At 28.5% G+C, this 17,017-nt stretch overlaps 1 protein-coding gene across 7 annotated transcripts; it reads right to left on the reverse strand.

Annotated features, from left to right (window-relative positions):
- Positions 1 to 1,184: 1,184 nt before the first annotated feature.
- Positions 1,185 to 15,074, reverse strand: LOC106667947 (TBC1 domain family member 24). 7 transcript variants are annotated; one of them, XM_014396261.2, is made up of 13 exons: positions 14,814 to 15,074; positions 14,671 to 14,724; positions 14,051 to 14,526; positions 10,679 to 10,867; positions 10,478 to 10,602; positions 9,561 to 9,668; positions 9,125 to 9,298; positions 8,847 to 9,065; positions 8,581 to 8,634; positions 6,401 to 6,490; positions 4,894 to 5,052; positions 4,606 to 4,823; positions 1,185 to 2,638 (listed from the first exon to the last, which is right to left on the reverse strand). In XM_014396261.2, exons 3-13 carry the CDS (start codon positions 14,367 to 14,369, stop codon positions 2,497 to 2,499), a joined length of 1,797 nt encoding a protein of 598 aa, XP_014251747.1. In that variant the 5' UTR covers positions 14,370 to 14,526; positions 14,671 to 14,724; positions 14,814 to 15,074; the 3' UTR covers positions 1,185 to 2,496. The 7 variants fall into 7 exon arrangements, with proteins under 7 accessions (XP_014251747.1, XP_014251744.1, XP_014251746.1 ...); XM_014396258.2 differs by having other exon boundaries at positions 14,614 to 14,724; positions 14,814 to 15,072; XM_014396260.2 differs by having other exon boundaries at positions 14,671 to 15,074.
- Between the last annotated feature and the right edge of the window lie 1,943 nt (positions 15,075 to 17,017).

Consider the following 17,017-nt stretch of genomic DNA (forward strand, 5'->3'; position numbering starts at 1 on the left):
CATTTTGTTAACTTATTTTTGTGCACAAAATAAAATTCTGAATATACAACAAATATTAACAAACGTTTGTTTTAAATTATCCTTATTCTAATAAAATTCTTGTAATTTTTTTCTTTTAAATATAAACTATAACTACTGTCAATGACATACTTTCAATAGATGTAAACACATACGAAAAAAAAGAAGTTTTTACAACATTTAAAGCTAACATCAGTCTAAAAGACTTTGCCACTAATAGAACTACAAGCAAGATTACATTAACAAACCACAAGATACACATAATTTGCCTATGCAATAAGTAAATGTAAATGCTTGTTTCTTTCTTATAAATTTATTTTATTTGTATGACAACAATAGGTTAATATACACAAAGCAAAAGAGAAAATATACAATATGCAAAAAATTGCTTCAACACATTAAATATTAATTATAAGCTTTTTCAACTTTATGACTAGCGTTTTTAAAGATTTTTCTCTCATATTTCAATATTTGTTCAACTGAAACATTCTACTTTTTTAAATGTTTAATCCCAAGCCATGTTTTGCTTACTTGTAGTTATCACAGGATTTTTTATTTTTTAAATAGTCATATTATGTCATACTAATAATTTTACTTGGGGAAGACAGTCTAGTTTAATCTACAATCTCCAAATTATATATATAAAGTGCAGCAAAGAGAATGTAAAATTTTTAGTTAAAAATTATGGTGAAGAATTGTGTTGAGAAATTATCATTGTAAAATTGAACAAGTAGCTTTATTTTAATCCAGGGAAATGCCAAATTTTTTGCTTTTACTGTCTTAAGGTATGTACAATATAAGAATAGAGCAAATCAACATACTGATGTTACAGGGATCTTAATTCTCTTTGAAAAGAACTTCTCACTTCACAATATTAGCTACAATTTATACATGTTACATTATGATTATGTTGTTTTTAACTTATGTCAAAAATTAATTTTGCTATCAATAATCCCGAATGTTATTCAAACATTTGTGGTCAATTTTATATATAAAACATTAAAATCATGTTTAGTCATTAAAAAGAAAATAATAGCAAAATTTTTATGTTCATTATGCTTTTTAAATTTATTATCTAATGAATTTAAAGGTTTCAGAAATAAAACCTATTGTTAGTTTCCCCATACATAACACATATTAAATATATGTTTACATGATTTTTTTCGTTGGTCATCATATATCAACAAAATACATTATTATTAAACAATAATTTCACTCCAAGGATTTTTACTCGTTTTTTCTTACTGTACAATTTATTACGACAAATGATTGTTAAGAACAAATATACTATAATGTCCCGTGTTATACACTTTTTAATAAGTATCCAAAACACAGCTTGAATGCAAAACAAAAGAAGAAAACTGGCAGTTTTTGTTTTGTTTTTTTAAATCACAATATCAACTACTCTAGAAAGAGTGCAGGATCAGTTCTTGTACCTAGAAGGCATTTATCAGAAAATGCTAGGCACTTCTAAATTTCTACCTGAAATTTTCGTTAGGCACTTAAACAGATTGGTCACTACCAGAGATCTACATATATATTATATACAAAACAAAAATAACAACCTATATATTGTTTCTAAGTACATTTACATTTTTAGTTTCATTTAATAAAGGTCTGACTATTTTATACTGGCAAACAAATTACTTAAAGCACTTTTCACTTAATAAATTTGTAAATACACCGGAATGTTTTTTTTTGTTCTTTGTTTGATACATGAATATATCAAAAATCTAAATTTTATAAACTTTTATCTGAAAAAAGAAAAAAATAGAGAAAATCTATGCCAGTCTCTTTTGTTTACTTTAATTAATTTATTTTTCATAGAAAAAATACATTACGTTAATTACTGCATACTGCATATTTTCTTCGTGATTATCCACAATATTAACTTTTTCGTTTAATTGTCACAAGTTACTGATATTGTGTGATGATATTTATCTAAATGCATATAAAGACTAGCTTATTAGGATAATGTAACATATATATAATCAAATTCAAAAAGAAAAAAAATACACTAATAATATCAAAATTAATCATGCAGCAAAGTTTTATTTAATACCTAACTTTTAAAATAAAAGTTAAATTGGAATGTATGGATTTCTGTTACAAACGTAACAAATTGTTAAATTTAATTTTAAGCATAAACATAGTAATATAATGAAAATTCCTAAATGTGAAGGTAAATGATAATTTTTCTAACAAAATATTAGACGTATAGTCTATTTCAAAATGACATCAGATTTAATTGAACGAAACATAGATTTAAGATTCATTTTGCTTCTCTTATAAGGAATTTTTTTTTTATAAACATGCAATATATCGACAACAAACTCCTATCATTTTATAATACTTAACAGAAACAAAGAAAATAACAAATAAATAAAAAAATTTAATATCTTATCTAATTAACACATTAAATAAATAAAGCTGTTTGTTGTTTTTCTTTAACCTCCTTCACCAAGATTAAGTATTACTCTATGTGGTCCCAAAACCATAGACTTCTAGAACCTTGATTTCAAAATCTCGCCCAGCACAAAGAGGTGGATTGTTGAAGGTTAAACAACTATCTGTTTTTCCAAAACGGATATTTTCATCCATCCAAATTGCTTGGCCATCACTTGAAAAAACCAAAACCAAAATGTAATATAAATCATTGAGGGAAGTTTGACTAATTATATTGAGTGATTCAAATTAAACGATTATGCAAAATATTATCTTCACCTTGATGGAGAAAAAAAATACTTAAATCTATAAATTATATAATTTTTTTTTATTATTAAAAGAATTTAATTATATAAATTTCTTCCAAGAGCTGGTTTTTGAGATGACAAAAAATAAAGACTGTTACAGATGATAATAAACTGTAACTGTCTGTAAATAGTTCAAATTAAAGAAATTCTTATCATACAGTAGGGGAAAATGTCTAATTATTTGTTATGGTTGTTGTGCATGCTAGGATTTGGATCCAGAATCGCTAACAAGGCTAATATAAGAATTGGATGTGGAAATATTTCAGCGTTCTCAGCCTTAATTTTTATTTTACAAAAAAAATCATTTTAATGTGACATAAAAGAGTTATTAATTTATTAAGAAAAAACATCTTTCTTAATTTCCTTTTCTATAAGATCTAAGATATTTCAACCAAATTTAACTTTACTTGATCTAAATTTCAACATTACTCATTAATTTATGTTCATGAATTTTTGTTGTTTATTAATTATTATTGGTGGTGATTTTTGTAAAAAAAATTGTATGGATATAACATAATACTTGTTTTTGAAAATAGGCCTCTCCCGAATTCAAAATATCTCAATCTTTTATCTTTGTTCCTCACTTGTTTTGTAACTTCTATTTTGTATAATCTTATTCACTGTAATAGACATCTAATTATGGAAGTACCTAGGATGAAAAAGATATTTTAGTTTTATCCTAGTTTTATGTGAAGTTGATAAGATACGAGTGATTTCTGTGACAAACATTGATGTTTTTCCTTATTTGTAATTAAAAATTATTGTTTAGTATTATTTTTACTAGTTGTTTTGTTAATTCATTTTTGTTTTATTATGTTATCTGAAGATTGGGAAGAAAACCCCGAAACGTATACAAAATAAATGACTTTGCTTATATACCATTTAAAATGTTTTCACACCTTACATAAATATTTTTCATAAGCATAATTTGTTGTGGTTTTTTTCTGTCAGCAATGTATTATTTTGTAATCATGATAAATCATTTTGTAAAATGGAAGTCTGATTTTTTCAATTCTACCTTGCTCTTATTATTTTTGTTTTTCTTAATCAAATTGTATCTGGGATTGCTTGAATAAACATAACGATTCATCGTCGCCTTTTTTTTAAGTTCAATAGTTGCCTTCATAAGTACTAGTATATGGATCCTAGCTTCCCTATCTTCCACTGCTTTTAACTTTCAGATGTGTTTCCTTTATTTTTCATTGACAGGTCTGAGTGTGTGTTCTAACTGAAGATGGATCGAAATCTGCCTGACAACGCAAAGCAGCGAAAATAATCAGACCAGGATGATTGTACAATACCAAACTACAGGTATATCACCACACAGACCACAATAAGGAAAAAAAATTAATATAACAAGGTCTGCAGAAAAAATCCACTTTTGTGCAGAGTGGATAGATCCAAGTCTACCATGATATCCTGTTCCTGGTAAGACTACGACCTCTACCCTGCCATACAGACTGGGTTTAACTTGTAACATGTCACAACTTTATAAACAAAAGCACATTTTCTATTTACTTCTAAGTTTAATCGCTGAAGATTAATCAAGCTTTTTAAAATTTAAAGGTAAAAAACTTAAAATTCATGAGAGGAAGGAAATAATGTAATTTCCAAAAATGGATTACCAAGACATTATTATGAAACTGCTCTGATGAGGACTGACGGCAGTACCCATGATTGGTATGGAAGGAGTCCAGTCATAGAGGGGTTTAAAATGTAAATAAATCCTATCTGTTTTGCCAAGAAATGCAAAAATTGTCCGTTAAAAGAGAAGATCGCTATAGAAGGGGGGGGGGGTCCACTGTACATAAAAAATAAAACATTGCTTTCTTACCCTCCTCCAATTGTTATCATTTTTGAATCAGCAGCCATGAACAATTCCGCTGAATGTTTCACTGAGCTCTCGTCCATTCCGACCCAAGAATATTTTGCCCGTTCAGGATACAAGCTGAAAAGGAATGTTTCACCGGTTCCAAAGTATGCATTTCGATTTCCTCTTTCGTCTTTCTGATTCCTTTCCAACCACCTTGAAGAACAATACGCGCCAAAAACCTAAAAATAAGTTTTAATTTAAATTATTATTATTGATGTATATGGTGGGAAATATGTAAAAGGTACTGACTTCATTATTGCAGGTTTTAATCATTAATAAAGTCGGCTCGTGTTGTTCAACTCTCACATAAAAAGTCTGTAAGCTGCAACCGTGTTCTTCAGTTGTATATAACAGGAAAGGTTGATACATTGTAATCCTGACTGGTAACCATGACCATAGTGTGAACAACTGTGGAAAACAGATACATATATAAAAATAACCATACTAGTTGGTATGACAGGTATTTAGAAAAAAAAAGTGAATGGAAATTTTACATAAAATGAAGTGCTGCAACAAAGATCAAATATTCCATTATATCAAAGCAATGCATAATATTAGATTTATTTACAGTGAAAAATTAACAGTTGCAAAATTCGTGTTTATTATTACAAAAAAAAAAAAAAAAATGCATTCCTACAGGATATAATAATTTTAAAAATAACATGCACAATTTATAAGAAAATATGTACAATTTTAAAACATGCATATATTTTACATATCTCTGTTCAATTTGGAAAAAATAATTGCTAATGGATTTTTTAACAATGGTGATTTGCTAAGTCAAAAATCACATTTACCCCTCTTATTTTCTTTATAAATTTATATTTATTTACAAAAAAATCAATTATTTAATTTTAAGAGAAATCATTGGTTTGGAAAGAACAAAAAGTGACTATGAAAGTAAAATCCTCACCTCTAAACTGAAATTGAAATGAACAAATTTTTTAAAATTGAATTCTTGTAAAAATTCCCTTTAAAAATAACTTAAAGCTTAAACATTGTTCAACTTAAACAGAAAGTAGATTGTAGTTTGCCTATTCTCACTAGTTTTCTCAGACATTACATGTTCACCACCATTCAATACATCAATACAATAAACCACAATTGTGTAATTAATATCGTTTTACAATTTATTAGCATTTAATTTAAACAAAGTACTCTGTAAAGAGAATGAAATTAACAATAAATAATAAATTACCTATTGTTATATCTTACTGCATAGCTCACCAGACCGCATCTCACGATCTCCAAATAATTAACTAACGGTCACTAAACACCACACATTACTGCATAGCTATTTTTAGGTGTGCAAGGAAGCAAGTAATATAAAAAAGCATTTCACATTTAGAAAATTAACTTTTTCAATATTGCCATCAAGTGTTTACCACCTATCTGGGTTCAAGTTTTAGATTCATTGTCAAAATGTACAACATAACAAAGTAAATTAAGAGACAAGTGAACTATTTTAATAAAAGAAATACAAATTATGTAACAATTTACATGCAAAAAATGCATACATTTATACACATAACATATACAAAATTGTAAGGGAAAAAAATCAACAACAATCAACAGAAATACAAGATGTAAAGCGCAACGAACAGACATATATCACTTTTATCCACTCTTGAAAAAATTGATGTCATTTCAATATGTAAAATAAGAAAAAAAATTTAACAATCCATTACAAAAATTGACAATCAATAGCAAAACAACATTGTAATGACATTTCTTGCCCGAGTGGATAATGACTTACATCTTCCTGGTCTACAATCATAGATCGGATGTTATGGATCGGATAACTGCCAATTGATGAAGAAACCCTCGGTCCTGGAGAATGTTCTCCCTTAGCAGCAATAACACACAATATCGCACTTTCACATCTCCGCATACTTTCCTTCCGCTTTAACAAGTTTCCCAAATACCCTTTTATACTTTAAGTTTTTTTTCATGTTTTAATTGGTTAATTAAAAAAACACAACAAACTGATTTGTTTTATTTCACTTCGATTAATTGTAAGTTATATAAGGGAAACGTATTATATTTGGAAGTAACAGATTAAAAAATTCACTCGTTAACAAGACTCAAATTGGAAATTAAATGCATCACTCACTTACCAAAAAATAAAATAGGCGGCATTAATGTAAAATCATCTAAACAATCTGAGTAATGATTTAAAAAAAGGTGCTTTTACAAGTAACATATTGGTGATTTTATTTTAACAAAGGTGACTTGATTGTGCAACACAAGGTACTTCTATTTTAATACTTCAATAATGATCTCTGATGATATTATTACATAATCTATAAGAAATAATATTAATTAACAAGGATGTAGGTTTTAATGAAAATTTTTAAACTTACTTTTTTATTTTTATTTTTTGTGCATAGCATTAGAATTAATTTAAACTTTTGTGTTACTATTAAAACTCAAATGTGAGTAATTAAAGTAGACATAAGCTTAAATCTGCACATGCATGTCCATAAATACACACATGTACAGAGTTGAGCCTATCACTTCTTGCAGTCCACCGGCATTTCCAGCTTTTGTAATTTACAATGAATAACCGGCAGACCTCAAGAATCACTCACCAGGGTATTGGCAAGCTAGAGTCAGACCTGTCTTATCTGTCCAACCACTGAGGTTGGGCTCCCGGGGCTATAAACTGCTAGTTCATTTCAGCGCCCAACGCAATCAGTTTCTAAAACCAAACCCACTCATTCTTAAATACATTTTTTCTCATTTACATACCAACCATTCAATTTTGAATTTTTGACAAGAGTTTAGGTGTTGACACAGTGCTCATCATTGTAAGGTAAAAGTCCAGGGTTCGAATCCAGCAGCCCTGCATTCGAACCCCTTACAAATAGGCTTTTTTCAAAAACACCAGCACCCCAAAAATTAATATAACCCCATAGTTGCAATTCCACTATGGACCCTCTCACAACACACATTCACACCAATAAATATATTCACTCTCAACACACACTAGTGGAAACAAAACAGGACTGTATATATACAATAAAACAACCCTGTTTCCTCAAAGCATCAAAACATGGAACCCAAATTTCACCGCCCTGCACAAGAACAATTCTCATATCTGGTTCTCTATATGAAGACAAGGAATCGCACCCTTCAATTAGGTGGAGAGCAACCTTTCTCTACATGCCAGACATATACACAGGCTTTGACCTAAAAGTAAGTTCCTTGTATCAACCTCACATGGCTTAGTATATCAGGTATACCCTTCTTCTACGAGTCAGGTCCTCAGGGGCCACCTATTGACAATGCCCTTGGCCAGCCAACACTGCCTCTTTCTTTTAAACTTGTTTTTTTTTTTTACATGTTTAGTGTAGAGAGCCAAATCATGGGGGACAAGTCTGGAGGTTGGGATATCCCGGCCTTACCCGCATTGTCCGCCTTTTCATTACCCTCCAGACTTAAGGTCCATGATTAACAGCTAACTTTTATAAATAACAAATATAATTTTATTTTTAATCCATATTAATTAAATTTTTTATATTTTTAAAATAATTCATCATCTGAGAACAAGTTTGAAAAATTAATATAGAAGTTTTGGTGATACACAACAGTGGATGCTGGTAATTTCTACTTTTTTTCTCTCTCTCTCACTCTCTTTCTCTCTCAAGTGCAGTAGTGTAATATACACAATGAAATTGCAAAATAACATTCTTCTTCAGATTCTCTTAAAAATTAAAACAATTTTATTAATAATAATGACTTTCTTCATATCATCGTTGTGCAAAACACAGGACTGACCTTAACATTTCTAATACTGTATGTATTACTTTGAAAAAAAAAAAAAAAAAAAAAAATCAATGTATACACAAAATAATTTTTATGTCTGTGAATGAATGAATGAATATCGAAACTGTCTTATTGAGTGTGGAAACAGTTAACACGACTGAAACATACCATTTGACTCATAGATCCCTGCATTTGAAGAATTCGAGTCTTTTGCTCTGTTTCCTGTAAACCAACACCACCCATCACCGCCACCACCAATATATTACCCTTTATGGATATAACTTAAAAAAGAAAAATAAAAAAAGACAAAAAAAAAAGCAGACAAAAAAAATCATGTATATAATAATTATATACATAAAGCATAGAGGAATTTACTTACTCAATAATTTATTTACATTTATACTTAAAATTGGTTTAATATTAATGATATATACCTCTCTAACTGTAAGGGTATGAGATGTTAACCGAACATTGATTTGAGACTGCGATGTTGGTAGATTCTCAGACGATCTTGATCTCAGTAGCTGCCTTGGTCCACTCAGAATAGATTTACTTTTTAAAGTCATCTCGGTATTTAGAAACACCTTTCTTATGTAGTTTGAACTTAAGCCTCTAATGCCGAAACTAACTCTCAGGAGTTTTCTCGGACTCACCTGTGTAATACTCGAATTTAAAATTTACACACTTATGAGTTATGGAAAGTATATTTTACCGGAATTTGTGAGCAAAATTTGCTTAAAGCTGGATCGACGCCACTTTCTTGAATTTCCTTGTGCCACGTAGAAGAAGGACTGGAAGAATGCTTTTGGAAAAGGACAAGTATTGCCATTGCGACTCTGTAGAAAACTTTGATGCCTTCGTGCAAGTAGCAGTCCATTACTCGAACCTGCACCCATACACCTAGAGAAACTACATCATACTAGACACCGTTTCTTTTATTATAATTATTTACCTACTTTCTTCATTACTATGTGTTATGAATTTTCAGATGAGGCCCATTAAAATTAACTTTAATTTCAACAAAAGTGCAAAAAATAAAAATGAACTAAATAAAAAATTGTCCAATATATGCTTAGAAAAATACCTCCAATTCTTACTAGCTTTAAATGGAAAATACATGTAAATAAAAATGAAATAGTTTTCTTTACCAGGTGAGCAAAAGGTAAGCTTTGTAGAACCCACCAAATCCAGTCTGTATATATCCTTTCTGATCTAGAACTACAGCAATGTCTGCCAAGACTCACTGCAGCTGATTTCTAAAAATAAAAATTAAAAATATTACCATACAACTTATAATTTCAGACTTTAAATAAATTATAATTTTCTTTGTGCCTAAGTAAAGGATAGAATGTATGGCTATCTCTGATACTACTGTATATATGTATAAAGTGGGAGGTTTATGGGTTGATAAACAGCTGAGGTCATCACCAATCCTCTGCGTGTTTTCATTTTTTTTCTGATACTTTTTGTATTTTTATTAAATTTCAATTGTATTAAATTGCATTGGAATGGCAGTAATTAAATTAATTTGAAAGAATTGCACCAAATTAATTTCATTATTTATTAATTCTTGGGGCCAACATTACCACAGAAATGTATTTATTTTGCACACATAATTTTTCCAAATTGTACTTATTTTTATTTATTTTGCTTTACTTTGATACATATGGCCTGACTTGCTGAAGACTCCACTCACTGGAGCCGCCACCAAAAATAGGGCCAGAGTGCTCACATTTAGACTTCATTTTTAATATTTATGAACTTCGCCCTTTCTTACATTGGGAGGATGTGATAAAAACCACTTGTATTGCTGTACAGCTGAAAAGTCCATCCCCGAAACCCGAGGCAAAATTTGCCTTGAGCACTACATTCCTCCACCCATCGGCCACTCAGCCAACCTGCCCACACCCCGCGGGAAATTTATATATTTATTTTTTAAATAGCTTACAAAATGTATTACCTACTTTAAGAATGTGTAATAAAAACTGTCATGACAAAATTAGTTTTGAAAGCCTGAAATTGCCATGACACTTATGTCATTATGCTGAATCTATAAAACACCTACCACATGTTTCCTTGTAATATGCATAACAGTTCGCCAAGTCACTTCATTTAAAAGTTTTGTCTGCCTGAGAAATACCACATCTTTTGACGCCACCAGACTAGCTATGCAACTATAACAATTCTCTTCTAAAACCCAAATTATCATTACAATTAGTTTTTCTTACTGGGTATAATTAAATTTAAAAAAAAAAAAAAAAATCACCTGACATATAATGAAGGAGCAAAGCAGTTATCGGATATACCATTGGAGAATAAGTGATATCAGGACAGGAAAATCCTAAAACACTTACTATCCGATCTGCTATTTTAATACCTGCCTTTGTTAGGTGATAGGTATGTCTATGTTCCATTTCAACAAACTGAGGAAGAAGTATTCTTTTGTCTGGCAATTCTGGAAGGAAAAAATATTTAATATGCAAATATATTTAATTTTCAACTTCACAATGCAAATTAATTGTAAATACACAATAATTTAACACTGGTACCATGTGATTTTTTTTTACATCCTCGAACAAATGGTGAAGTAGCACAATGTATTGTAAATAAATAAATGTCAAGAGGGATTTTCTTCAAGGACCTTCAATACGTTATTCAGCAATAAACAAAATATACTTGTTAAGTATTTATCTTTTGTAGTGTTTGCGCTAGAGATTAAAGTACTGAAAAAATTGCTAAAACACTCTTTGGAGAGAAAAAAATGTTTACTCTCAAACTGCTTTGTAGGTCATTCTTTTTAAGCCTATTTAACTTTTTCCTTTCCCAAGAGGAAATGAGTAGATAGGCCAATTCTCATTCAAGCTTAACTGCTTGAGCTATTTCTAATTTGTTATACGATTTAGTTGTGATTTGTTTTTAATTTAGTTCTTTTTAGTTGCTGATAAATAGTAAACTTGATATCATTTTTATCTTCATTTATATACATTGTATAGCTATAAAACATGTGAAAATTGGTGTTTACTGAATCAATAAAGCATTTTGAATTTGAAGAATTCAGCTATTTCTCACATTTCTTACATCATTTAGTTATTCTTTTTAGTCACTAAAAAATAAAAAAGCATTTATACTTATGTAATTACATATTGCATTATCTATTTATGTAAAATTCATTTGGGAATCGACTTGCTATATGGAATATTTGAATAATTATGTAACTATATATGTTTACAACGACATGATGTAATTGCCAATCCCAATAGTTAAAATATTTGTTTTGAAATGTGTATCTCAAAGTTTCCTACCATACCAGTTGGAAAGTGATTATTTTGTTATCATATCTCATGCTAAACATAAGCATCACTGTTTTATAAAATCTAATTACATTGAAAGCAGGTTTTCTATTGTTATGCTAAAAAAAACCTGTTAAACTATTATCATTAAAGGTTGTTAAACTAGAGTTCCTTCACATGTTGCTAGAGCGTTCGACGAGTTATCAAACATGCAAATGTAATAAAGCAATCGCAAAACTATTTTTATTTTTAACGAACCCCCATTTTAAAGATCTATCAATTATCTATTAGATTTTAGATTACACAGGAGATCACAAACAATAAAATTGTACTTTCAAATAATTATGTCATTTTTTTTTATCTTTAAATGTAAACAAGGAAAAGATTAGATGTAAGGATATAAAAATTACCGATTTATTTATAGAATTTTAAAAAGTTTTGTATTTGTAATTCTTTAGTTGTCAACTATTGATTCTGAATCAATTGAATATTCATGTAGTCGGGTCTAACAAACATATTGCTAAGTGATATTCTTAATAAAAATAAAAGAGGATGAGATTATATTTTAAATTTCTATTTTAGAAAACCGGCTTCCAGTTGTTGTTTTGTTTTCCCCAAAGCCATCCCACATAGCCTGGACCACACCCATATTTTCAACCTTTATAAATCATTGTTATCCATGCAAGCAATTAAAAAATAACACCCTACCTCTTCATAAAAGGCTCGACTGGTTTTTAAACGAGCCCTTCTTTAATGTTAATACACAAAGAATTTTAGGGGAAAATTTTAACTTATTAAAATATATCTTTTAAATGAACTTATTTTTAAAATAAATACCAAAGAAATCAATTTATTTTAATCAAAATGTACTCCCCTGAAAAGAATAAAATTATCTTATTTTTGTATTAAGAATGATTTATTGCCAATTGACTTTTTGCCAGTTATTTATATTTTTATCTGAAATATTTTTTATGTATTTTGTTACAAGAATTTACCAGCTATATAAACTTTAATAAGTCTATTTTAACAAAACAAAAGATAGCATGGAATATGGAGAAAATTTCATATTTGGTTCTGTCGACAAAGAAAAATCTTTCAGGAGCAACTTTTTTTTTAACTTTTCCCTATTAAGAGAGATCAGAATTTCAAAAGTCAAATTTAAAAAATCAATTAATTAATTAACCAGTAAAAAGAGAAAAAAATCCTGTGGAATTTAATGGACTTTAATGAGTATTTCTATAGTATACTGCACTATTACTTCACGTTAGAAAAGTAATTAATATATTTGCAGGGTATAATTTACGAATTGAAATAGTCAAAATTGACTACTGTCATAAGACTGACAAATCATTGATATTTCAAAAAATAATTTTCCCTATTGAGATACTTCAGAATTTCAAAAGTCAAATGTCAAAAATTAATTAATTAACCAGTACACAAGTGATATCAGTTTGTGCAATTTAAATGCCTTTATTTTAATAAATATTTCTGTAGTATACTGCACTATACTTCATGTTGTTATTTTCATGATTTACTAATTGAAATAATCAAAAATGACTACTGCTCTTAAAACTGACAAGTCACTGACATTTTTTAAATAACAATTTTTCCTGTCAACAGATTTATATTAGAATTTCAAGTCAAAGTAAAAAATCGATTTGTAATCAGTAAAAAAAGAAAATAGCACAAGGAATTTACTTGATTTTTCTGTAGTGAATATTTCTTGTTACTATGCTCTTAATTCAAGTTTAAAAAAGTAATTAATATTATTCTCATGATATACTAATTAAAATAATCAAAAATGACTACTGCTCTTAAAACTGACAAGTCATTGACATTTTTTACATAATAATTTGTCAACAAATTTATTTTAGAATTTCAAGTTAAAGGAAAAAATATATTAATTAATTAGTAAAAATAGAGAATAGCATGAGGAATTTACTTGATTTTACTGTAATGAATATTTCTGTAGTTACTGCATTATTATGTCATGTTTGAAAAGTAACTGTTAATATATTTGCTAACATACAAAATCTTGTTTAAATTAGAACATAAAATTTATTTTTGTTTTTTTAGTGATGGGTTGTTTAATAATTTATCAGAGTCATGAGGAGCAGTCAAGAACAAGTAACTTACGAATTCTTCTCCGCTCCTCATGACCCCAACTATTTATAAAATTTATTTTGCACTGGAAAAAATATTTGTTGGACTTAATGTAAAATTTTCAATGGTGTTCATCAGATTCTGAATACATTATCAGAAAAAAGTGGGCGGGGCAATTATGAATTGCAGATTAAACTTACTAAATGTACATTAAGATTAAATAGATTTTATAGGCTTTTTCTCACCGTTGGATCCGAATTGTTGATTGACAAGGTCCCAATAGAACGAAGGATCTATTGACTTCTCGATGACATGCTGATGGGCGAGCAGGGGCCAGAGCTGAGATCTAACTTTTGAATTCAACGGCCAGGAATTCTCTCTTATGGCGAGTTTCACCTCACGCCTCTTGCCGTTTTGCAGAAGGGCCTCAATATCGGCAAAAGTCTTAAGCGGAGCCTTCTTTTCGCTCGAAGGGCTATCAGGTACATTGCGCACCTCCGAACTGTCTACATGTGCCGGGAAAGCCTCCAAATTATCGTTTTCCTCTTTGACAATAGCCAGCATGATTTAATCGTACATCCCTCGAGTCACCTTCGTATCCGACACAGATCCAACGCTCGACAAGTCAAAATCAGGTCCCTTAACTTAAGTGAGATCTTGCAGATACTGGTTCATTTTTATCAGCCTTTTTATAATTGTTCTAGATAAAATCAAAATTTTGCTGAAACAAAAAAAAATGTTAAGGGTTTATCTTTTTTTTAGTCCTTGTTTTTTTTTAATAATTCAATCAGCGTGAGAAACAACTTACAACTCGTCTAATCGGATATAAGAACAAAAAAAAATCAATATCCCACGGGTCCTTTACCTTCGACAAATCTGCACAGTCCCATTATATTACGCATCGCTTGTTACATCAAAACTATTGGTAACAAAATTACAACAAAGTCAACAAGAATGTACGGATCGAAACAGGAGAAAAACCGATTCAACAAGTAAATAAAAAATTACGTTTTCAATACGACTCGGCTCGGTTGAGAGTTAAAAGAGGATCTGGTGGAGCAGGGAGTCGTAAACACGAGCAGCGGCCAAGTTCGACGGCGGTGGACGATTCTGATAGTTGCGCGAGAATAGCAAGAATAAGCCGCAATGTCAGGGAGAGCACTGCCCGTCAAACCCGAACGCCCATTCGAATCGGTCCCTGCACGGTTCGCACTTCGCCCCCTTCCATCCGGCCGCTCGGGATATTTTGTTTACAAAATGGCCGCTCGCCCGTTGGCAACGCTACACCACAGTGCGCTGTCAAAGGATATCGGTTACTTTCAAATCAATCTAGAAAGTGATGGATAAAATACACATTCACTCATAAAATGACCAATTAAAAACCTTACATAAAAAATCGCTTAAAACAAAAAATCGATTGTAAAAATTAATTTAAAATTGATAAAAAATTTGGTATATTGCTGCAAAAAAATTTAAATTAAAAGATGGATATATACAAAAGATTTTAAAATAAAATATTAAACATTTGAGTTATTTATTTTTTTATTTCTAATAGATTAATATTTCAACTATTTATTGTTAGTTGATCCTCCAAATAGTAATAACTATGAAACAATTAAAATTTGAAAAAAGAGACTAATAATATAAATAATTTAATCAAATATATTTATTCTTTTTCATTAAACTTCTTTATTACACAATTATGATTTGTAAAAAGAAAACTACAATTGGTGATTATATGAAATAATTAAAAAAGCTTACTATCATTAATTAGTATAATAAAAGATACGCCTAGATAGTATAATAAAATATATTTAATTTTTATCTCCAATATATTAATATTTTAATTATTAATAGTTAGTTGATTCTCCAAATAGTAATAACTATTTGATAACAACTTGAAACAAAATTTGAAAAAAAAAAAAAAAATAAGACAACAGATAATTTAATAATGGATATTTATTTTTTAAGTAATCTTCTTGAAAAAGCGATATAATTATTATTTGCAAAAAGCAATCCTCCAAATGATAATTATATGAAATATACAAAAAAAAAAAATAAATAAATAAATAAATAAAAATAAAATTATATGGAGTAATTAAAAAAGTGTAATAATTAATTATTATAATAAATAATAAAATATATTTAATTTTTATCTCTAATAGATTAATATTTTAATTATTAATAATTAGTTGATTCTGTAAATAGTTATAACTATTTGAAATAATTAAAATTTGAAAAAGTAAGATTAATAATATAGATAAGTTAATAAAATAATGTAGATAATTTAATAAAACAATATAGATAATTTAATAAAAAGATATTTAAATGTTAAGTAATCTTTAAAAAGCAAGATAATTATAATTTGAAAAAAGAAATCCTCCAAATGATAATTGTACAAAATATATGAAAAAAATCTAACTAAAATTATATGAAATATTTTTAAAAAACCTAATATCATCAATTAATGTAATAAAAGATATACCTGTTCTAGGGTTCAAATTTTAAAAACTAATAGTATAGATAATATTAGTAAGCCTCTAATAGTATAGATAATACAATAAATATATTTAATTTTTAACTCTAATATATAAATATTTCAATTATTAATAGTTAGTTGATCCGCCAAATAGTAATAACATTGAACAACTATGTCGAAAAAATATGAAAAACCACCAAATACAGGGTTAGAGATTTACTGTTGTGCACTTATACTTAAATGTAAACAGTAATTTTCTTTTAAGATTTGTAAAAAGCAATCTACTAAACAGTAATGATAATTAAGGAACAATTAAAATCGAGAAAAAAAAATTAGAAAGCCAAATAACATAGATAATATAATAAAAGATATATCATTTTTATCTCTAATAAATTAATATTTCAAATATCAATAGCTAGTTGAATAAAGCAAAAACTATTCTGCCCAATTAATCTATATCTCCAGACATTTTAAAACAGTTGGCCCATAGTTCATTTAAAAAATACATTTCTCAAAACAGCCATTTTATAAATTTTCCTTCCAATCTTCCAATCAGGCCTACTTAAACTATATTGTTATACCTTCTATTTTTAACTTTTAATATAATAAAAATATTTTTTTTTAAAGTTTGTTTTATATATTGTTGTACTTTCTATTTTTATCTTTTGTTACAGTAATTATTCAGAAATCGTGAGATGCGGATCTCATGATTTCTAAATAATTATTGATTAAC

This window comes from Cimex lectularius, unplaced genomic scaffold (genome assembly GCF_000648675.2).
Source record: "Cimex lectularius strain Harlan isolate CLEC.00 unplaced genomic scaffold, Clec_2.1 scaffold149, whole genome shotgun sequence".
NCBI classification, from domain to species: Eukaryota; Metazoa; Arthropoda; class Insecta; order Hemiptera; family Cimicidae; genus Cimex; species Cimex lectularius.

Coding starts and splice junctions, on each gene's coding strand:
- LOC106667947 (XM_014396261.2), bottom strand. CDS start 14,369: ATGCTGGCTATTGTCAAAGAGGAAAACGATAATTTGGAGGCTTTCCCG. Junction 10,603..10,678: donor GCTCCTTCATTATATGTCAG/GTGATTTTTTTT, acceptor TTTGGGTTTTAG/AAGAGAATTGTTATAGTTGC. Junction 2,639..4,605: donor ATGATAACAATTGGAGGAGG/GTAAGAAAGCAA, acceptor GGTTTTTTCAAG/TGATGGCCAAGCAATTTGGA.